The 24,547-nt window shown below is 39.7% G+C and overlaps 1 protein-coding gene across 2 annotated transcripts in view; it reads right to left on the reverse strand.

The window, feature by feature from the left end:
- The window catches only part of LOC131465569 (ephrin type-B receptor 1-like), a 94,129-nt gene that overhangs the window by 24,963 nt on the left and 44,619 nt on the right, over nt 1-24,547 (reverse strand). Inside the window, exons 6-13 of one of the 2 annotated variants that reach the window (XM_058638366.1) lie at nt 20,833-20,988; nt 16,296-16,558; nt 15,078-15,153; nt 13,470-13,594; nt 3,624-3,789; nt 2,603-2,708; nt 1,928-1,989; nt 1,653-1,850 (exon numbers count right to left, since the gene is read on the reverse strand). In XM_058638366.1, coding sequence (XP_058494349.1) covers nt 1,653-1,850; nt 1,928-1,989; nt 2,603-2,708; nt 3,624-3,789; nt 13,470-13,594; nt 15,078-15,153; nt 16,296-16,558; nt 20,833-20,988 — 1,152 coding nt within the window. Of the gene's footprint in view, nt 1-1,652; nt 1,851-1,927; nt 1,990-2,602; nt 2,709-3,617; nt 3,790-13,469; nt 13,595-15,077; nt 15,154-16,295; nt 16,559-20,832; nt 20,989-24,547 lie in introns of both variants that reach the window. The other variant, XM_058638365.1, reaches the window with a different exon arrangement.

Consider the following 24,547-nt stretch of genomic DNA (forward strand, 5'->3'; position numbering starts at 1 on the left):
TAGCGTTTAACTGCAATGCCAATTGGAAACATTGCAAGAGTGTGATTCGTGTAGGTGGCCAGATTTATGAAATACAGAAGCAAGATGCTGCTCTTATACCCGGCCTTACACTGTGATCATGTACAGCAGACCGTAGAAAATGTATATATGTCAATAAACCCATGGACAAAGTAAAAGAGAGAGAGAGCGATAAAGCTTATCGATTTGCTTCCTTGTCCAGGAGAAAAACAAGTTTCCTTATTCCCTGATCATTTTATGTTTTAATACATTCTTACATAATAGCACCTTCAATGTTTAAACGTCAGCTTTTTGGGAAGGTCAAAGATTTTTGTCAAGGGACTGCATGTTGGTAAATATGTTTGAGGCAAAATGTACAAGTCAACGTTACTTAAATAGTTCATTACGCTTAGAGCTAGAAGGTTTTTTTTTTCATAATGCAAACAGAACAAACAGGTGTGTGGAAAACAGCAATGTTTATGTAAGCAGTTTGAGGTCATTGTGGAGCGCAGTTCATTTTTATGCAAAAGGCACAACAGTTGGTAACTGAGTTAATCACCGATGGATGCATTCTAGATTTTGTATTGTGCCGTCACTGGACAGCCACTGCATTTACTAACCCACTGGTGACATTTAGCCCCCTTTCCCACCACAGGAACTTTTCTCATATACCCGTGATTTTGAAAAAACCTTGACGCGTTTCCACTGAAATTACCCAGGGAAAATCTTTCCCTCGACCCCAAACTTTCACCGAAGGAAGTACCAGGAACGCTAGAGGGGCAGGGCTTTGTGTTGAAGAACGCTGATTAGTGGAACAAATACCAAAAACCCACCTTCAAACAAGATGAAGAAGAAAGAAGAACGTATTCATTTCACTAAAAGGACATATCAGGTCCAAGCTTTTTTGGTTCAGCGGGACTTTGACTTGGCAACAAGAAACAACCAAGTGTCATTTTCTGGAACTTTGATTTGCAGTGGAAACGCAAACTACACAGATAACCTGGAATTCTTTTCCCCAGGTAAATAAGTTCCTGGAAATGTTTTTGGAAAAGGAACTCTTGTGTGACGAGTTCAAACGTAATGTTTTGTGTTCTATTGTATCTTGTGATCAGTGCAGTTCATTACTCAGAAATGAGCAATACAATAATAATAGCCACCTAGCTGTACTTGTTCAACTTTCTTTTTTTCCCAATCCAAATGATGAAATGCAAAAACCACTACCCCACCAAGATTTTCCAGAAGAAGCTCAGAGACTCAACGTTTGCCAAACATCACACAGCATTTTAACAGTGAGAGCTCAGATAGCCAAAGAGAATGTATGAATACAGTTTTAATTTATTCCTGTGAAAGTTTTCCACATGAATAAAATATTTCCACTGACTTCAAAGGGGGAGAAAAATAAAGCAAAATAATAAATTGGGATTGCATGTTTCCAGATCTTTTCTCATTGACACAAAAGTGTGGCACTCAAAGATATTGATGTTTATTCAAGAGGATCGAGTTTCAACTGACACTTTTTTTTTTTTAAATCTTACTTTTCAACTTGTCACAGCTTGTACACAAGTAGAGGTGAAAGTTATTTTGGATGTGTTAAAATTTCCATGGGCTTTCATTTGAAGAGGTTAAAGGACACAAAGTCCCGGGAAATCTTTTACCTGAGCCGATGACTTCCTCGATTTTGACGCAGGAAGGATCAATTTCCTTGGCAAACTCTCGCACAGCCTCGTTGGGGTCCTCGTAGGTGAAGGGGTCAATGTAGATCTTGACCCCCGGTGAGTTGTGGCCCTCAGACAGGGAGGGAAAGGTCACAGTCGGAGCTGGATCACTGAACATGTCGGGCCTCAGATTTCCCTCTGAAGAGGGGAACAAAGAGTGAGAGTTAAAACACAAATGATTGAGGTTGAACTTTCCGTGTCAGTCCTGGTCATACCTCCTCCAGTGTTGTACTGTGGCAGCTTGTCACCGTACACACTCTCCTTCACCTGCCCTCTCCTGCAAACAACACCATAGATGAAGAGATTTTATGGAGACTGTGGCAAGTCAAGTGAGAACAGAATACACCCACAACATCACCCCAACCAACCCATAACAAAACTGACTTGATGTGATTTGACATGACTTGAGCTTTAAATGATCTCACAAGTAAAGGTTAAACCTTTTATCACATCTCTGACGGTTCAATATTTGAGTAGCCTGATGAAAATTGTCCCTTAACTAAAGTGAAGATGTGGCTGAATGCCCTGGAAAAGCTATTAAAGGAATACTTGAACTAGAGTAGGGGTAGCCGTTTTGAAAAAGTGTGCTTCCAACCTCAGTTTCCCCTGAGTTGAGAAATATCTAGAATATCTAGAAATTGACCCTACTACTACTACTACTACTAGTAATACAAAGCTAAATGCAAATCAGTGAAGTATTCCTTTAAGTAGAGTTTAAGTGTAGAATGTTCCCTAATGTTGCTTTTCATCCTCTGAAAATTGAGTTTCTTACGCAGTTGAAGATGGATACAGGATCCCACCGCTGCCATAAATGATATTGCTATTTCTATACAATGTATTTGTATGCAGCATGTGAATAAAGTGTGTGAGTGTGTGGGTGCATTAGTTACCTGGAGCAGATAATGGCGATAGCCACCAATGAGACGATACAGACCCCACCAACTAAAGAGCCTGCGATCAGCGAGAGCTGTTGTCCCAGCTCTGACTTATACTCATCTGCACACACACATATATTAAAAGAAATGAGTTATTGTTTTCCTATTCTCAAGGCTCTTGCACACACACAAACAGCTGAGAATATCTGGAAGGCAAAATATACACCTGGCAGTTTGTGACGCACATATATCAAATATCATTACAGGCCACAGCCAGACTTTCATTCTTGCTCAACCTTTCACATTCTCCCTCTTAGACATGCACTCTGTTATTCCTCCCTCAGTCTACATCGTTAAAAAACAAAATCCACGCCTACACATGCACACATTTACATGCTGATACAACATTATTAGCCAGGATATTCAAAGACATGCACTCTTACTCCACTACATTTCCTCTAACTATCTTTGTTACTACCAAATAAAATCAGAAGAAGAAGAGTTGGTTATGGTCTCTATTTATATAGAGCTTTTCTAGTCTTGATGAGTTCTGAGGTGTCTTGTTCAACATATAGACGAGCAGAGCCAGGAATTGAACCCACAACCTTCCAATTGAAAGACAACTCGTCCTACCACTGAGGCACCACGGTTCAAAACTAGGGCTGCAACAACGATTATTAAATTAGTTGCCAACTATTAGTTGGGTATACGTTATTACACCCTAACGTGGGGCAGTAAGCCAACCAAAGCACAAAAATAGTAATCGATTATCAAAATAATTGTTCGCTGCAGCCCTACTCAACACTAACTCCTCACTTTTTAAAAACTTTTGACATTTAAGTATAGTAAATGTCATACTTTAAGACTTTTACTTAAGTAATATGATAAAAAGTGACTTCAACTTCTACCAAAGTCATTTTCTGGTAAGAACGCTGTGTGAAGTTGTGAGGACCAGTCAAAATGTCCTCACAACCTCCGACAGACATACACACATAGACGCACACAACCAGAAAAACACTCATATACTCACACTTACCGTCGGTGAGCGTTTGGAAGAGCATCTCCCGACTGTAGACTCCATAGCCTGCCACAGTGCGGGCTCTCACCTGAACCACATAACCCGTGCCGGGCCTTAGTCCTTCGAGAACCACGTTGGGCGTCTCTGTTTGAACCACAGAACTGTTCAGGTCTGATGACTGGGACTATGAGGAAGGAAGAGAGATGGGAGTGATTTCAGCGTGATGCAACACACACATCAAAAATACACTTTCTCACGCACAGACTGAAGTCAGTACTTTGTTCTGTCTCTTTCAGCCGAGACGAGATCGATTCTTCTCAACTTCCAGTCCAAATTGAGACATTTACCATTTTCAAACGCCGCAGACACAGGAGGCGGGACTGAGCTTCTGCAACACGCGGAGTCTAAATGCAATCTTGGACCTTTGTCACACCGTGCCAGTCTCTATCACATTCTCTATCTTTTTCCATTTTTCTTTTTAACAACAAACAAAAAGAACGCGTCAGATACCCACAGCTACACACGGTTTGTATGTCAGCCAGAAAACTGCACAGCTTTGCTTTGTGCACTAAAGAAACATCGTCAAAATGATTTTTCTCTGGTGAGCTTCAACATTTACAATTATTAACAGATGAGATAAAAACATTCCGCTGCAGTTTATCACATTCAAGTGCTCCTGAGTGTCGCTACAGCAGGTTAAGATGATAAACATTGCCGCCGGTGCGTCATATCAGCTCTCGCTAATTACACTTGGCTGTTTGTTTGTTTGTTCTCCGCTCGTGATTCAGCTCGTCAAAGATAGTTTGTGGGAGTCGAAGGCAACACTCTGCATATCTTCAGTTCCAAAAAACATTTGTGAGACATGAAACCAGACAAGAGCGCCAGCACTTAAGATTCTTCCTCATGCAGCCTTCAGTGACTGTGATTCCTTCTTCTCCATTGTGTCTCCTGGCGTCCTCACTTATCTGCCTGCTTGTCCTCAGCCTGTCAGCCTTTGTGTCCATTACTTTTAATCTTACAATAAAGCCACTTTTTTTTCCCTTTAAACACACTGTTGTCTGTGTCTGGGATCCAGAAACTAATGAGCCATAACAGTCTTTGAAGAACTATCATCCATTTTACTCTGGGGAGTTTAATTTAAACTGCTTTTAATCAAAAGAAAATGGTAGTGTGTAAGAAAAAGTGGTCCAAACTGAAATTTTGAGGCTCATCCAGAGTGAGAGATTTTGTGTTCCATTACTCCGTGTTACAAGAGGCAAAAACCCTAATACTCCTAAGCTTTACTCACAGTAGACGACACTTCCGCATTCTCAGAACACACACATTTTACTGACAATATCACGACTTATTTTACATGAGGTACATCTTTCAGCCTCTGAAATAGGCTTCCATTCAAACCCTTTATCACTTCATTACCTGCCTTCGTCTACCTCCCAGTCATCATTAATTCTGTCCACCACCATGACCACCACATTCATATATTTCATGTATCCTTTCTACCCTCTCCTCCCTTTTTCGCCGTTTTCGGTTTCTCTGCAAATCTGATTAAGTGACAACGCAGTTAATTAGCCATTACCCACAGAGACAGGTCCACCGGAGCATTTGATGCTCTCTCTCTCTCTCTCTCCCCACAGTATTCCTTCTGAGCTGGATCAGACCTATAGGGTCTATCTTATAAAGCGTGGCCTACAACCCTTTGCCTCTATCTTTCCTGTGCCTTCCCTCTGTGCTCCCTGTCACCCGTTTCTCTCAGATAAAAAAAGGCAAAAGCGAAAAGGTCCAGAGAGTACGACAGATACGGTATGATGAAGGTATTCACATGAGGGGGAGTGAATCAGGCCGGAGGATGAAAGATGGGGGGGGGGCAGAGACCAAGCAGAGCTCAGAGAAAAGGAAGAGAGATAAAGAAGGTGATGAGGAGTGGAGGTTAGGGAAGGAATGTTATACAACCTATATAGAAATAACTAATATTATTCTAGACAAAATATCTACTTTGTGTTTTTTCATTCTTAACTCTTATAGCACCTATGGTAAATTGCTGTGGGAATAATACACATCTCCTTATATGAACATCCTGGGTGTGTGTGTTTATAGGTCACATATTCAGGCTTTAAAACATGTTATTTTTCATCTTCTCATGTGTTTGTTGAGTCAAAGTTAAGATTCCTTTTATATCACATTTTTAGTAGTGATATAAAGCAGCAATAATTGTGTAGAGGTCACAAAATAGCGAACTTTGAACTTTCCAAATTTCACATATTCAATCCAATTTTAAACATTTTGAGCACATTTTTGCTCAGGTGTGTTTAGGTGAAAATATTTTTTTAGATTGCCTAGGCTGTGCTGAAAAAAGGATATAAGACACTCTACGTTGCACATTCTTATAGCCTCTGTATATACTGTACTGTTTTGTAATGGAAAAAAAAACAGCCAAAATGCTCTGTTCTAAGGGTTAAAACCCTTGTTGTTCTGGATATTATTCTGGATATGACATAAGTGCCAAGTATCAGAAGCTGGATCACATAGGTATGTAAGAACCATCTGACATTCTTAGTTTAATCAAAATGAACCAAATAATATTGTACTTTCAATCTTAACGGTCCATTACTTGTAGGTGATTTTCCAAAAAAGGGTATCAAGCCACTACAATGTAGAAAAATCTAGAGTTACTTTATAAATACGTGGGTATTTGAAGAAAACATCAGGACACACATACACACAGGCCCTCATTTATCAAACGTGCCTACACAAGATCAGTGGGCGTACGCTCGTTTCCATGCAAAGATCGTCATTTATCAGTATGGACGTTGCCGTAGCGCGTGATCAAATCTCACTTGTAGCTCGGACCAGGTGTAAGATTGAGATCAGTGTGGACTCACAGTGCAGTGCATGGCTGTAATTAGATTATACAGGAGGTTCCCTGACCTGCCGTTAAAAAACTAAATATATACTTTTGTTACTGTAAAAAATTATAGTGATTAAAAACACATATGTTAAGGTGAAGGATTAGTGGGGTTTTTTTGTCACCAGACTACAAGTGACATAACGACAAGTCGTTTACATTAATTCAGTGTGCAATGACACACGTGGGTGGACTTATGTGATTTATGTCGGTAATTAACAATACATTTGTGCCCGTTTTTCCCCAGGTATTCTGCGTTGAGATTCCAGGGTCTTAGATGTGCAGGTGGAGGACATAACCCCTCTCTCTCAGCTGATGGTCACCTGGCTTTAAGCCTGTTTGTGCAGCTTGAAAACGACTCTTTATCTAATTAGAAAAGAAACAAATGTCTCTGGTGCTATATACACTGTACATACATTTTAATCATTATTCAAACGCTGCAGACGTGCGTTCCTTGTGGATGTGGCAACTATAATAAGGAGAGCCCCTCTGCGCTGTAACAGACTGGGGTTTGACCTCCACTCATATGTGCCATGCTTTATTTAGCCATGTTCCTCAAATTGGGAACATAAATGTATACATTTTACACCACGCTATGTTGACGAAGACCTTGCAATTGAGCCCACTGACTCCTCAGGAGAATGTTTACTGATGTTATAAATCAAACGGAAGCAGAAGCTCATTTTCCCGTCGACTTCCATGGGGGATTATCTGCAACCACCTCTCGGGCTAATTACTGCTCTTGCTCTACTTTCTGGGATTCACTTTTCAAAAGGTTACTGTCATTTCTTATACACAGTATGTGAATGACTACAAAAGGTGGCAGTTGCCTAAATATACTCATCCAATGATTAGATCACGTGTATTTTAATGTATTTTGTTTGCATTTCGTCAAAACCCAAGATTACCACTAATCCTGCTGTGATAATAAGGAGGAGAGTGTGTTAAAAGCTGTGAGGAAAATAGGGTTAAAATGGAATAGAGTTATATTTGAAATGGCCCCAGAAATGGGGGTTTCGGTGTCAGGGGTGGGATTTGGAGAGGTGTGTGTGGGGGGGGGGTTGGATCTGTACTTGTCACAGAGAAGAGGTTAGGGGACAGCCCATCTGGGAAGGTCTGGTAGCCAGAGATAAAGTAGTGGGGGGAGAAAAAGAAAATCTTGCCTCCCTGTGCCATATCAAATTTACTGCATTAAAACCTCATTATCTATAGAGTGGCTAAGAGGGTGGGAGGAGGTAAGGGAGGGCATGGAGGGGAAAATGAAAGAGAAGGGAGGTAGAGAAATGACAATACCAGAAAAGGAGGTGCAGTACAGCTGTCTGGTAAGGCTTATCAAACGGCTCCCCGGGGACTGCTCTGCTTGAAGCGATGAGCTAAAATTAGACACTTTATGTGGTTGGCTCTTCTGCAGAGCAACATATAGTAAAACTTCGCTTCTGTAAGATGTATATCAAGGAGGAAGAACGATAAGAAAGAAAACAATGAAAAGACCATTCTGTCAGCTTTTAGTTGGGGTCATAATTGCATAAAGCGCTGCAGAAGAAACAGCTGAAAATGACTAAAGAGTAAAGTTGTTGCCCTGATTTTTTGGCAAAGTAAGAGTTTTATCTGTGACTGTCAGACTGCAGCTACAGTGCATCTCGCAGCAAGTGCACCGTGTCTCACTGTGTCTCACTGTGTCCTCGACTTACTCTCTAATTGCTCTCTGAGAGGCAGAGTCTCAACTTTAACTTTCTTCGTCTGCTTTCTGTGGAACTCGGCTGTTAATGAAAACCTTGGGAAAATGTGGCTTCTGAGCAACACTCCTACGCCCCCCGATGCAGCAACCAAACCTCACAAGGAACTATTCTTGTTTCATTATATCACCATCACTTATGTCATCTTGTGCCTTTTTTTACTGTCCAGCTTAGCAGATGGTTTCGGTCAGACGGTTTGTTACAACAGGTCAACTATGCCAGCCTTTATATTTTTCCATTTTTAATGCACTCAAAGAGATTGCATTTTCTTTCTGGCAAGGACAATCAAAAAATGTGTTTTAATTGCAATAAACTCAGCGCGGCATAATCTGCAAACATCTCCTCCTTGGATGAAACTGATGAAAATGCTTTCAGGTTTTCTTATGAATCCATAAATCCTCTCCTCTTATTGGAGACGAATCACCTTCAATGAGCCATTAAAACATTGTTGTTTTATTACTTTATTTTGAAACAAAGTCAGTAAAGAGAATCGTTCCCATCCAGCTGCCATCATACTGCAAATTCAACATTTTTTATTAGCATTTCTGGATGCGAGTTGTACGGGAGAACGCGAGACGTCATATAACCTCGTTAAAAATCTATTTCCTGCAATGTTCGTGATTGCATGTACATATATTATGTCTCACTTTTGTTAAAATTGAAGGTAATCTATCTATAGTATCATCAGATAATGTTGGAAGGCTTGCATAATAATGATTACTCGCGTTACTGTAGGAGTCGAACATTTACATGGGATTTACATACACACAGGTTTTGGAGCAGCAATAAAAAAAACAACACACACACACACACACACACACACACACACACACGCCGTCGCCTCTTGTGCCGCACAATAATATTACAGCCATATATTATTTTCCGTGCTGGAAAATTGGATAGTGTGCGTGAGCGCTCTGGATTCATGGACTTCAGGATTGTACCCGAGTGTTTTCTCCAAAGAGAATAGATAAGAAAGAAAGGTGACAAGGGTCAGGAGTATTTTAAGTTCATTGTTCTGCTTGTACTTTGTGACTTTCACTGAGCTAAGGAGGCACAGATGCACTGTTGGTATGTATTATAAAAGGGAAGATCTGGTGCAGAGAAATGCAGTGGTATCCACAAAAAACTATTTTCTTCAGTGCTGTGTGCAGGAAAAAAAGGGATGGCACTGAATCAAATGTGGGCTGTGGATGAGGAGGCATGTTGTACTTGTGGTGTATCTTACACAATCCCTTGTAGGTGCTTTGCTGTTTGTCTTTAATCCAACTGCAGTCAAAGTCAAGTTTTTACAGCTGCTGGCTTTGCTTAAAAAAAAGGAAAAGAAAAGAGAAAAGAAATGAGGCTTTTAATCTAACTTCTTGAAGAAAAAAGAAAAGGCATTGCTTCAAGGATTACAGGAAGGAAGATGAGACACAAAGCCACGATTTGTCCTGTCTTTGAGTTGTGGTCTCGTCTCCTAAAGCAGCAGCAACAGCAGCGCAGCAGCAGCCTTTGATGGGAAAGGAATCAGGTTTTCAAGGTTTCACTCCTGAATCAGAAGCTCTAAATTGTGCCCCTGGTTTAAGGTTCTTTGAACGCTGAACTCTGGCAGTGTTTTGTGCCTCAGTGTCCTGGTTTGTACAGGTTTAAGACCTTGTTCAACTGCAGAACAGCTGGAGGCTTCAGTCCAACATCCTCACAGAAAAAAAAAGAAAAAGAGGTGGGCGCTTTGACACCAAACACACACAAACACACACACACGCAGATTTACTCTCCTTGTTTTTAGGTAGAGCCTTTTGAATAAAAGTCTTAAGACTGTAGATGCTCTAAGAAGTTGGGACATATTTTACGCTACTGATGAGATATTTTACTATTATTTTGTTTTCCCAACTAAAACAAACTTGTGTTTTCAGTAATGCTGTCTTTATTGTTTAAATATCAATCACCCTTATCTTACCCAGCCTAATGTTGTAACTCTTGTTCCTGTTTCTTTTGTTGTTTTTATTGTATTTTCTTTGCTCAAATGTTGTATGCATTGTTCCATTGTTATATGTTCTTGTACTGTTTGCTGCCCATTTGTAAATGTGTTGGATAGGGCTAGGACAAATCGATACGCCAGCGCAAATATCGATATTTTAATTAACAATTTAAGGCGCTCTAAAGATATTAGTATCGTGGACGATGTATCGCAACGTGACATACCCTGCAAGTGTTTTGTATCATTCAACACAGCTGTATGAAATGTGAACGATAACGCACATTTTCATTGTTTGACTAGAGTATAACTGAACCTCTCTATATGTACTTTTACTTTTTATTAGTATATGTCTACATCATGAAAATTCAGACCTTGGATGGATGTAATGTTTCCTCGAGTCTGTCTCTCTGGAGGAGAAGCCTTTGTCATTCGCAGATAAAGGAAACTGTGAAGCAGAGTCTGGTTTTGTGCTGACTTTTCCGCACGCCGAGGTCCACAGAGAGACTAGAAGTCCAACAGTGAGGCGCAGTAAAGTTGAACCTGCGGCAATATCGGTTTCTTTTAACATTTCTCCCCACAGACGATAAAATGTTCAGACGATATAGTCAATAACTGTATCGGAGCTGGAAGAACCATGTCATGGCATCACTGGGGCTGCTGATATGATTATATTCCTATAAAACAGCGACAGAATGTGTCGTTTCACTGTATGCAGCCTGCTAAAAATATCTCATATTATTCAACCGGGACAGCAACAGTGTGATGTGTGGAAAAATAAGCTCAGAATTAGCAGATAAATAAAACTTTGCCCCATCATTTGTTTTCTCAGCTTTCTGATGTTTGTGTGTATTTTTACGTTAAGTTACTGCCTTAAATTAACTACTGCTTGAGTTTTTTTAATGACTGGCTGCTCATTTCTTGCTGTATGGATATCATCAAGAGTTGAATAAAAAAAAAATAAAAAAAAAAATAAGCTCTTCATCACGGTCATGACGTATGACTACAGGCAATGTGAAATAGCCATCCAACATAAATTATGACATGCCACACCATATAAAAGATGATACATGAAGTGAATTATTTAATAGACATCTAGCATAATTAATGAGAGAGAATATACATCAATTACTGTAAAATAAAATAAACATGTTGACAGGTTTCTGCCACCAGCTGCCGACGTTTAGCACATTTCGGCTGTCGTCCTGTTAAAGTACAAGCTTTTCCTCTAACCTTTCCTATTTAAATGGATGTATATTGACGCATTCCACAGTTATTAAAAAATTGGCAGGTTTTGTTACTTAAAGGAATACTTCACTGATTTGCCTCTGGCTTTGTATTACTATAATAGGGCTAGTATTTTTGATAAATTGTGCTTCCTAACCTCAGTTTCCCCTGAGTCGAGAAATATCTTCATTCTTTTTTTTGTTACGTGCCCACCAGTGACACTAGGTCTGAGCATTGAAACTGCAACGCTAATTCTGCACTTTTTAGACCGACTCGTAGGGGGACGGGACTGCATTGGCAGAATGTAAACAGTGTCCGCCATCTTTGCTAACAGTTATGCTAACAGGACCAAGTGTCACAGGTGGGCATGTAACAAAGAAAAGAATGAAGATATTTCTCGACTCAGGGGAAACTGAGGTTGGGAAGCACAATTTATCAAAAATACTAGCCCTATTCTATTAATACAAAGCTAAATGCAAATCAGTAAGGTATTCCCCTTTAAAAGTAAATTGTCTGTATTGATATTGTGTTTTTGTCTTGACCATTTAAAATGCTTCACACTACAATTTTTGCCCATTCACGAACACACATTTGTACATGCACCGCTGCTTCTGTATTGCATCCGTCATACCGTCTCACACAGCCACCAGGACAGCAAATTTGGCTTTAAGTGTCTTGTAGACGAGCAGAGCTGGGGATTGAACCCCAACCCTGCAGTTTGGAAGATGACCCACTCCACCACTGAGCCAGTCAACTTCGAGCTCGTTCAGAACAGATTATGTCAAAAGCCCGGTCAGATTTTATGCGGCCCGAAGCTTCGGTTTTATGATGCATTATTTATGGCCAGGGACGGACTGAGACAGAACATTTACATGAGACACCCACTGTCTAAGGAGTTGTGCTCTGAAACCAGAGACCAGGGTTTGCATCCTGGCTGTGACAGACAGACACATGCATTCACCAACTGCACATCTTATAGTATTACCCTTTTAAATACGGTTTGCTTATAACTGTTAGATTATATACCAGTAAATATTACTTTATGTTTGTACTGTATGTTAAAAATACAGTTTAAAGAACTGTCTGAAGGGGTTATTGGTCACAGGGATTCTTCACATTATCAAATCTGGACAGCTCTGGTTTAGAATGTATTTTGGCAACAATGCAGAATCTTTTAGCCCTCTAACACCTAAGCCCCAAAATGTCTGCCTGGACCTTTTTTGTGCTTATTTTAACTATAACTATATAAGGGCCAGAAAATGCCCTGTAACTAAGTGTTTTTGCCCATTTTTCCACAAAAACTTCCAATATCTGGCAGTTATTTACAATTTACTGCATGTCAAAATAGTGCATTAACAATGTAAAATAAAGAACACTGTAGAACACACGCGTTAAATTTGAACACTATCAAACATATTTAAAATAACATTTGTTTGAGTCTAAGCCAAAAAAATGGAAACTTATATACAGGCGTTTTTCCAACTATCTTCTCAGGTGACCAAAACTCTGATTCGCCGGCTTCCTGCAACAGCGTGAGTGAAATAACCATAATAACCACACGTTGGTTTTGACTTCCAACTTTTTCCAATAGCACAAACCTCTGTGTAATTACGGCGATGCAACTTGTTGCTTGTGCAAATGTGTCATCTGCGATACGCTCGATGTTAAAGGGATAATGGAAATGTTTATTATGCTGCTGGAGCCAATATGATGGTTAACAGGAACTTATGATTATGGTGTCAGTATTTCCATCTTATTTTTTTGCCTTAAGTGAAATAAAAACCTATTTATCTCACCACAGTGAGTGGTTGGGGGTTTGAAGCCCCCATTTTTCCTGCTCCTCTGTTCGGCTCATTTATTCAGCATCTGTAAGTAATTAATGAACTGTTGTGACTCTTGATAATGAATGACTTGGACGTAGTGGACATTGATATACCAGGTTTATCAACTCTAATGGATCACAGGACGTGACCGACAAAAGAAGAATAAAAATAATAGCAGGCACACAAACGAAGACAAACTCATTCATCATCCCACTCTACCTTGTCATAGTAGCGTATCTCATAGTCAAGGATAATTCCATTGGGCTGTTCAGGAGGTGGCCATGACAACGAGAAACTGCGGCTCGTTGAGCTCACCTGGTGCATTATGGGAACGACTGAGGGAGCTGTTAAAAAAACACAGAGAGTGAGAGAGAGACAGAGTAAACAATAAATTAGTCAGTTAAAAGATTAGCAAGCATTCTGCATTCAGTCATGTGCATAGTGAAGTATGTGATATACAGTATAGGATTTTTGGATTGTATTGTATTTTACGTTTTTATGCAAGTAACGATTATTTTCATAATCGATTAATCTGTTGATTATTTTCCTGATTAATTGTTTTGGTCCATAAAAAAAAACATGTTATCGGTTTTCAAACCTGGAAAATGATGATGTTCTCAAATGTCCACAAACCAAAATATTTCATTTTTAATGATTTCTCTCTATGTGGAGCAAAGAAACTAGAAAATATTCAAATCTAAGACAGTGAAAAATCATTCTATAAATAACACTCAAATCCAAAGTGCTAACCAATTTATTCGAATAATTGTTTCAGCCCTAACTGTAAATCATATTTTTTATGTTTTTCTTTTATTTAATGTAATTCTTCTTAGTATATTACCTTAGTATGTATCTTAGTATAAGCTGTCAATTTCAATTTCCCCCTGGGGATTGATAAAGTATTTCAAATTCTGTAGGGTAACACAAAGCAATGCTTTCTTGATCATATCACTTATATTTGACTTGATACTAATTTGTAAAAGCGTCAAAATGTAAGAAGACGGTGTAAATGTTACAAAGTCAAGTCATCATTAATGTTGTGACTGCCTCAATCCTCAGTTAATGCTCACCTAAAGGGCCAAATACACTTAAAGTAGTCCTGCAGAAGTCAGCTATAACCTGAAAATGGCAGTTTTTTTTTTAAATATTGCCATAATTGACTCATTACATGACTCCCCATAAATGGAATGAGTTTCATATCCTTAGGTCCCATGAAACATGCACAAAACCCATTGCATAATTTAACCCAACCCTGGAGTGCAGCCAACCTGAAAATAAATCCATTTTGTTGAGTCCTAAAAGATTTCAGGGATAAGTAAGCTTTCTGTGTCCGACTGCTGTAACGAATGTGCATGGACGGCGGCGAGATGACAGTGTATTATGCTTTGATTAGGACCGGGCCCACGACGCTGTGGAAGAGGTAGTATCTGTGTGATGTGATGAGAAAAGTGGCTTTTAAATCTAAATTTGGATGGCCGTGGAAATATCGCTCCAGTCTGTCTCTATAAAGTAGTCATTCTGGCAGCGACTCAGTTTATAGTGTAAGAATTGCACTGTCAAGAGATTAAGAGAGGGGATGGAGAGAGGAGGGCAGGGAGTGTGGATGAAAAAAAAGGAGACAATGTGCAGGAAAGACAGAGACAGGAAAGGAGAGATGGCATGTTTTATGAATTAAAAGCTCAATTTCCTTTATCTCCCTAGCCGTCCCTCCCTTACTTAATCCAGCATACCTCGGGGCATGCTTACTTACACACACATATACGCACACATACTGGACAGAGATACTTAAATATGACCAAAGGACAATTACAACGCCTCTGCACTCACCAGCCTGATTGGTTGTAATGTTGATTGACAACTGCTGGGCGGGGTAAGGGCTCTTGTTGGAGACACCGTTGATTGCCTGTAGAACACAAAGTGTAATGGTCCATTATTTAACCCCGTAGACATTAATGGTTAGTCCTCCCCCCTTACCCAAACCTTTCCATCACCAACTGTCTGTAGACAAGAGGTTGCATCATAAATGTATTGATCAGTCACAGCACATCATTAAACAAAAGCGGGCAATTTGTCGAGGCTGGATTGACGGTTCATTCCAAACGTCTGCTCCTTTGTTGTTGAGCTTACTTCTCAAACACCCACCGCCTCTTTCCATTTTCAGCATTAAAATAAATATATATATATATTTCTTTGGATTGCTGCAAATTTGAGTTTGGGAAAAACACGTAACCATGAACATCATCAGTGAAATTCAATGCCATAGTTAAAAAGCGCAGGCCTTCATTTTCAAGAAAATGACATCCAATACTTTGAAGATCAATAATAATCCTCACTGTACAAAAACAGTCATTTTTCATTCTGCTCATCCCATAACAGCCAGCCCTGATGATGAAAACAACAGTCATATATCAACTCAAATCCAGGCCACACCATACCTGCTCTGACATTAAACTATATGGTTTAATGAAAATGTCATTTCTAATAAATAGACCCACTGAACAGATCCATTAGTCTGCACACGCTACATAAGGAGACTGAAGTTAAATCACCAAGTAATTACACAGCAGGTTATCTCGACTTAGACAACCCAGCTCTGATGGTAAACTGGGCTGACGGCACAGCAGTGGATCACTATTGAACCAGATTTATCGGCGTATGGATGGTGTTGTCACTGAGAAAACAAATAAAAATAATCATAATAAAAACAGGAAAAGCATCGACTACATAAGTATCATTCAGAAAGTGGAAAAACTGCTTCTAAATGGAGCTTTGCCATGTTGGCAAATGTGGTAACCCACAGTTACGTGTGTAGCTATATTATGTTCTAAAGACAAATCTGTAATTCAGGGTCAGTGGAGTCCTCTGTACCCACTGTGAATTAAGCATAAATCCAGCTGCGAGCAAGTAACTAACATTTTAGAAACAGCATTCAACCCTATAAGTGGTGAAAGTTCATTGCTGAAATGATTTGTGCTAGTCCTTTAACATTTGGGTGAACAAAACAAAATAAAGATTCAAAAAGCAGCCCTCTCTCTAGGGACCAACCTGTATGTCGAAGGTATACGACGTGTGAGCCCTCAGCTTACTGATCTCAACCCTCGTTTCCTTTAACATCCGCTTCCCCGGAGCGAACACCACGCTGTCCTCGCACGGCTGACACGCCCGCCGCTCGTTGCTGTGGCAGCGGCGGCACAGGACGTTGTAGGACAGGTCAAAGCGGTGTCCTGTGTCACGTGGCGTGTGCCACTCCAGCAGCAGCGACGTCTGGTTGACGAGTGACACCACGTTGCGGGGAGCTGAGGGGACACCTGGAGAGAGAGACGACGAGAGGATAATGAGGAACCCACGCGGAAAGTACATGTTTTCCAGAGAGAGGGTCTGCTCCAGCGTGCCTTTGTGACAACATTGTGACTGTCCATGCCAGAGCGACACAGAAATTAATCAGGTAAACTCAGAGTGAATCAGTGTGGCACACCTGGACTTAATCAAACTTCATTACGGTGAGGGCTCCTCAAAATGGCTTACATGCCGACTTTTTTATGATCACAAGATGCCTGGCATTTTATAGTGGAGTGAGCCGTTGTATCCACAGATTGGCACTTGGTTTATACAGATGCAGTAAACCATGTTTGGCAATGTTTCAGTTAATGTAATGTTTCACTAACCAACAGTTAATAAAAAGTGTGATGAGAGTGTACCATATCACATCCCATCCAATTTATTACACACAGTAAAAGCCATCTGTTACAGTACATCTTCCCATCAGCATACACCGTAGCACCCATAGCAGGATAATGCAAAACATGGGGGACATCCAACATTAGCTTGGTTTGTGTCACATGGCTAAAGGTAGAGTATAAAAACACACTTAACTACCCCAGAATTCATAGGGATGTACTGCTCGCAACTTTCATCTAATTTACTTTGGTAAAAAATATCAAATGTGTTGGTTAAATCCTGTCAAATGTGAATATGAGTGAATATCCCTGCTAACATTATGCTGGACCAGCACCAAAACACAACACAATGCTGGTCGGCCTATGCTGGTCCATGTTGGTCTACACTGGTCCACCAGCATCATTATGCTGGTCTTTGCCGTTTCATACTGGTCCATGGTGGTCTAAGCTGGTCCACCAGCATCATTATTCTGGTCTTTGCCGTTTCACACTGGTCCATGGTGGTCTAAGCTGGTCCACATTATTATACTGGTCCAGCAGGTATCCTGTAGGTCTATGGTGGGAGAATTTGAAAAGACAAGATGAATCTGCTGATGAGCAGATTTTTTCACTTGGAAGTTGCAGCAGAAAAGCAGCCTGGACCATGATTCCCACCTTGGGTGAAGCTTAAATATCTCATCTAAATTACAGCATGGACACGGCAGCACACTCAGGTTAAGGCCAGAAGGAGGTGAATTTGTCTGGATCTTCTCAAAATGACCAGTGACTACTTGAGTGATAGAAGCTTTAAAGTTAAGCTTCTATCTTTTTTGTTGTCGTCTTCACTGAAAATTACATTTCACAACCAGATTTCTTGGTTCAGATGTAAAAAGTCTGCGCTTCAGTCAAAATCAGTCCCTTTATCATTTTTGCAGTCAGTGCATCAGTCAGTCAATTACTCCCTTGCTGCTTCTCCCTCTCCTCTCCATTTGATCTGAGGAGAAACTGGTGGTTAGGGTGTGATAGTGAGTGTTAAAAACACACACCCACAGTTTTTCACAAGGTTAAACCTAGTGGGTTCACTTCTCCTTGGCGTATCACAGACACTCGTACATGACATGTTGAAACAAAAACAGTTGATGGATATTCAACCTTGGAACACGGCGGATCACAGAGTCATAAGAAACGCCCGAGTTGGCCCAGTGGAATATAGGGTTTGTGTGTGTGTGTGTGTGTGTGTGTGTGTGTGTGTGTGTGTGTGTCTCAGACACTCGGAGGCTCACACGCTGAGGCATCCGCACTAACACATCGGTGGGGGGTTGAAAGTCTAAGCAGCAGGATCTTATACGTTCAAGCTGAGAGAGGCAGGACCCGTCAGAAGCTGTGCATACACAATTATATGCCCACAGACACATGCAGATATTCACTCAATCTTTATCTGAGGAGAACAAAACAAATCATTTCCCACAGTCACAGACACTCAGAGCACACACACACGCAAACGCAAGAGGGGGGAAAAAAATAAAACTAAAAAGAGCTAATGAACTCAAATTGACCATTTTTACTGCTACGGCAATAAAAAGCCATTTCATCCACTTCACTGAGTTAGGGAGACAATGTGTGGTGAAGTCAACAACAACAACAACAACAAGCACCTGCACTGTTTTTCTACTGTTCTTCAGTGTCAGTCTGACATACAGACATATAAAAAAGTACACAGTTCAAAGACAGACAGCTTCCACACCTACACAGGTCATGAGGCAAACTGTGGGAATGATTTTTCTGTCAGGAAAACCATCCACACACTGTGTGCTCACTCTTCCGTTTCACTGATGCAGGTTTTATATCTGATTGACTTCACATCAAATACAAATAAACTGAGACTCCATCTTATATCCTATATTATAAGTTCTAGTACAGAAAGTTCTCACTCGACTTTTTCACTGCTGTGCATTTGTGACCTTGGATTAAAACTGCAATTCTGCAAAAACTTATTCGCTGGCAAAGTTTATATTTCATTTGTCAGCATGAACGTGAAGAGTTTGCTGCTGCTTACTGAGGTCGTCAGAGAAAGTTAACCCCACATAATTAGAAAAAATGTCATTCCCAAAGTAATTGCGAATGCTGTAGCATGTAGCTCCAATGATATTTTGCTTAATCTAAAACATGAAATGGCCTTTAAACCTGGATTAAATTTACACTTATTGCCTCTGTGGATTTACCAGATTGATCTCTTCGTCAACATTCATTATGCATCGCCCTACCTGGTGTGTTTAATTCAGTTCTAACTCATTCTTGACCATTTGTTTTTTGGTTGTATAAGAATGTGTTAAGAAGGTTATCAATCAAAGCCCAGGCTGGGGTAATAAAGTGGAGCAAGGCTGCAAGAAAAGTTGCCTCTGCCTCTCCTTCTGCTTTCAAGTTAATTCTTGAGTGATTTGTTTTATGCTGTGAAAGAAAAAAGAACTGCAGCAATGAATGATAGCAGAGTACAGAAGTATTAGGAACATAATTATGTAAAAAAGGTAATAGAAAGAAAAAATAAAACAAAATGGCATACATTCTGAGATTAAAGATAATGTCAGAATTCAGATTTCAGACTTTTCTCATTATTCACTTTAATCTCAGAATTCTGACTTTTTTTCTCAGGATTCAAACTTTTTTCTCTTTAATATCAGAAGTCTGACATTTCTGAGAATCTGACGTCTCAGAATTCATGCTGTTTTACTTATTTTTTCTTTTTAATTTTTTTTATATGTGGCCCTAATACACTAATACCCTTCTAAAGCAGAGAATGCTCCTTGCCTGAAATGTGACATTCTTCCTCTTTTAAATCAAGTGAAGGTTAGAATTACAACAGAGTTGTGTGTGTTGTGTATTTTTCTCTTACACCATTGATTTGAGCAGGTTGGAGTGAAATACGAGTGAAAACCCAGACACTGTAATCACAGCGGCACTGTAATATTACTGCAGCAGATGCTACTTTTACATTGTTTCTACTCGTCTGTCACAATTTATGGCATAAATGTGGGTCTCGTCTTCATCGTGAACGCTTCCTCTGGGTGACCGTCACAAAACACGAGCACAGGAGTAACGACTCGTGCCAAAGTTCTCCAGAATATATGACTTTCACCTCTTGATTCATTGATTGAACGGGAGGGACAACACAATCATTTTATTTTTGCTCCAGACCAAATGGATCACAGGTGTGAAAGCAATTTAATATGTAGATAGAAGTTTAAACCAGCACTGGTGTGGTTAAGACATGTAAAGTAGAGCTTATTAAAGTTGGAATATAACACAAAAATAAAGTCTTATGAATGAACCAAAGACTTCTTCAATCTCGTGGAAAAACATGTTCTATCCAGGTCACCAGGACGTGTGCAAACACACACTGACACACACACACACACACACACACACCCACACCTGTGCATATAGTTCACACACACAGTGTTCCACACTTGAGGACTAGCGACACAGTCACTCGACAGTCTAAAATGATTCATGTTTCAACCTACTTTTACCATCTCTCTGTGGAACGGGGGAGCCGGCAATTTTTTCTGACACTGTGCCTCGTCTTGAATAGCAATACAGTCTCTTCAACACACTAACCACAAATTCGCTTCAATTGAAAGTCTGAGCAATGTGCCAGCGTTATTACTTACTGCTCCCCAAATCCCTAAACAAGTCCTGGGAACACTGCGGCACTCTCGCTCTGAATGAAATTAGAGTCTGAATTCTAAATTCTTTTTAAAAAGAAGCAGATATTGATATTTAATGGTTTAATGGAGGGCTTTTTTTTTTGCACTGCACTGAAATGTGTCATAAAAGTAGCCCTGGATCATACTCTTACTCTTATATACTTGTGTTTATATGTGTGTATTTGTTCAATAATGGAGAGAGAGAGAGAGAGAGAGACTCACTGGTGCACATGTCCTCAGGTTTGTCCATGTCTCCGCGGTAATAGCCGTTCCGACAGCCACAGAGGGTGGCGGCCTCGATGGTGGAGCGACTGTTGAGCGGACATTGCTGACATAAGCCTCCCCCCTGGAACGACTTAAAGGTTCCCTGAGGACAGGCTGTGGAGAGAAGATTGGGGCATAAATAACAATACACAATAAGCGACTGGCACCTAACACACACACATGACACGTTATATTACAGTACAGCAACAATTAAGTCTTTTTAGTCAATTTGTAATCGGGAAGTAATATTATGGTAATGCCATCTTATTTCTGTAATAGGTTGGAAATAAGAGAAAATGTTTTATCTTGAGGTGTTACATTCATGAGAGTCAACAGCAATCCTGAATATTACTTTGAAAAAAACATGGAATCACTGTAGTCTTATCTCTGTTACACTATTATCATTGTTAATAGGCGGGAAATGTAACCCTTTAACAAGCGTATTGCTGAACTGACACATTTGTGCAAGCGCCGTAGTTACGCGAAAGTTTGTGCCATCTGAAAAATTCCGACTGATTACGTTACGGAAACAGTTACTCGAATAATGCTAACTGAATAGTCAACTATATTGATAAATTGTTTATCCATTTGAGGGTTTTTTCATTATTAAAAGAAGATTGCTGATCGTTTAAGCTTCTTAAATGTGAATATTTTCTGGTTTCTTTGCTCCATCTAACAAAGAAATCATTAAAAGTGAATAATTTATGTTTGTGGACAAAACAAGACATCATTTCCAGATGGACTAAACAATTTTATGGACTTAACAATAACTCGATCAATTGAGAAAATACTCATCAGATTAATCGTTTATAAATATAATCGTTAGCTGCAGCTCTAACGTCAAAATGTGGTTATTACGGTAATTTCACTCACACTGTTGCAGGAAACCGGGGAAACAGGATCTTTGTCAACAGAGAAGAGAGAATGGGAAGAACACCTGTGCATAGATTCAATTTTTTGGCCTGTTTTTGCACATCGAGAGACAAAAACTCAAAATGTGATGACTGTAGTGTTTTTCCTAAATAAAACAAGCAAAAATAGTCCAGTCGAACATTTTGAGGGTTGGTTGTTAAAGGGTTCATTGGAAATAAGATGGTGTTTCTGTTATACCGGGGGTAAAGTGTTACCCAGATGATACCTAAAGAGTTAGATGTGATTTTCATAGCTTGAGTTATGTTAGGGCGTCAATTATCCGTCGTGATTGCAAAACACTTGGTAAACTTCAGTTCATCAGGACACTTCACCACTAAAATGTTTTTTTTTTTTTTGGAGGGACAGCAGATCACAATCTTGTTCCGACAAGATAACGCACAAAAAAAACATTTTTGCATGTGTCCACAAAAAAACTGTGTCACACTCATTATCTATGGTGCACAACACCGTCTTCATTTCTCCAGCTTCCTAATCTGGGTCAGCGTTGCTTTTCCCCCATTAATTTCCACTGAATGATCCTTTCAGACGCGAGACGTAAACATGAATTGTTAAAGATGATGTCCTCCTCCCCCACCCACACCACACAAACTTTTATTCACTCAGGGACATCGCCTGCTGAGCATAAAGCACAATCTTGCTATTCAGCTCCTCTTTGTGCAGCTTCATCACTTGCACTGCAGTACATGTGGAACAAGAATTGCAGCAGTGATGAAAGTCACAGTCCGTGTAGAGAGGAGGCCTCGGAAGCACTCCACAAAAGCAAAGGTATTGTAATATATAAGGTCAAGCAGTTTCTCCTTGGCTATGTGAAGGCCTTTTTTCATGCATATTGTTATAAAAATAACCTTGTGAAAACATGTTTCTGTTGATAATGTGCGAAACTGACGGAAAATTAAAGAAAAAATCTCATAACAAATCACGATACACAACCTCCAATTGAAACACATTTTTCCAACATAGATAATAGACTATAAGTCAGAATAAGAGCCATGTACAAATGCTCAATAACCACACCACATCTTAAATACTATGGCTGGTTTAGAAATTATGAGGGAGTGTTGGGGCCAAATCCTCCTTGATGACTAAAATCTGAATTTTTATTCGAGCAAAATCTCAGATTCTCCGCTGTAACCTGCGTCAAGATGAGGAACGCGGAGTATTTTGTGAAGTCACATTCTGAGGTGGGCTTCACAAATAAAGAAATATCTAACCTTTTTGACACATCAGCACCACATTAACACTTTGAAGAGATTTGAAGAGATTGTGAAAGATACCAAGTGCGTTTCAAAGAAAGAATCACGCAGACTGTTATGGAGGAGGAAATGGCTGGTAGAAAAGGCTACCCCTGATTACATCGGTGCTCTAATAATACATTCAATTTGATAATTATAAAAAAATAAAGTCGTAATAATATCATGAGAATAAAGTCATAATATTACGAGAATAAAGTCGTAATATTATTAACACTTTTGTTTTAGCGCCCATTTTTCAAGAGCTAAACTCAAAGATCTAAAACTATATATAAAAATAACCATTTCTCTCAAATATTGCTCACAAATCTGTCTAAATCTGTGTTAGTGAGCACTTCTCCTTTGCCGAGATGATCCATCCCACCTCACAGGTGTGGCATATCAAGATGCTGATTAGACAGCATGAATATTGCACAGGAGTGCCTTAGAGTGGCCACAGTAAAAGGCCACTCAACATTTGTTGGACGTTGTGTCAATGCCCCTTTCATTCATTCATCAATCCATTTTCTACCACTTTATCCTGCACATGAGGGTCATAGGGAACTGGAGCCAACCCCAACTGACATAGGGCAAAAGGCAGGAAACATCCAGACCACAGGCAACAGTGCTACCCACTATTCCGCCCTGTGGCGCTCACTATCATGATTATAGTCAGTTGGTGGAGTGAACAAATTGTAGCACATTATTTTTAGTCGGAGCACTGCTGATCAAGGACAAGCAGGTCTTTTTATGTGATGTTATTTTACTAGGATGGACTTCTTCCTTTCTAATTTTCCTTTGGAAAAGGACATGACAAAATGACACCGCAGTTTCATAAAAAGACGAACTGCAGATTAGAAAATAGTGTTGGTAGAATTTTTTTGAAGTTGAAAGTAAAAAAAGGCTCAGCGATTGCTCGTCATACCGGCAACATAAACGGTTTGATTTCATGCTAAAGAAATTATTTGTGTGAAACAAATCAAATAGAAAATAAATACATACATACAACAACACAGACACATTAAATATGGATAGAAGCCGCAGAGGTGAACACTACTTTGGTAAATATTGGATTGTTATTAAACAATTCAGCCATCAAAGCTCTAATATTTGCAGAAGCAACAGTGACATTTTTACAACAGAACCAGGACTGGCTCTGAGACTGACAGCAGGTCCTGAGAGTATGAGACAGGTGAACGCTCGAAAGGTCTTACATCGAGTTCCAGGCTGAAGTGGAGAAAAAGGTCATGGCATTATTTTACTTAACAAAAAATCAAACATTACATCAAGCATCTGAAATATGTGAAGTGAAATGAGAACAATGTTCCAGAAAAACATGCATGTTTAAGGTTCAAACATAGGATTTAACGGGGAAAAGGGGTAGAGCAAAAATGAGGTTTTATAAATGCTATGGTTTTCCACTTCAGATTTAGCTTGAAGACTTTCTGTTATGTAATAAATGCTCACTTTACCCTGTAGATGACCAAAGTGCAAATGTTAAACAGATAAAT

The sequence above is a fragment of the Solea solea genome, chromosome 9 (genome assembly GCF_958295425.1).
Source record: "Solea solea chromosome 9, fSolSol10.1, whole genome shotgun sequence".
In the NCBI taxonomy this organism is placed as follows: domain Eukaryota; kingdom Metazoa; phylum Chordata; class Actinopteri; order Pleuronectiformes; family Soleidae; genus Solea; species Solea solea.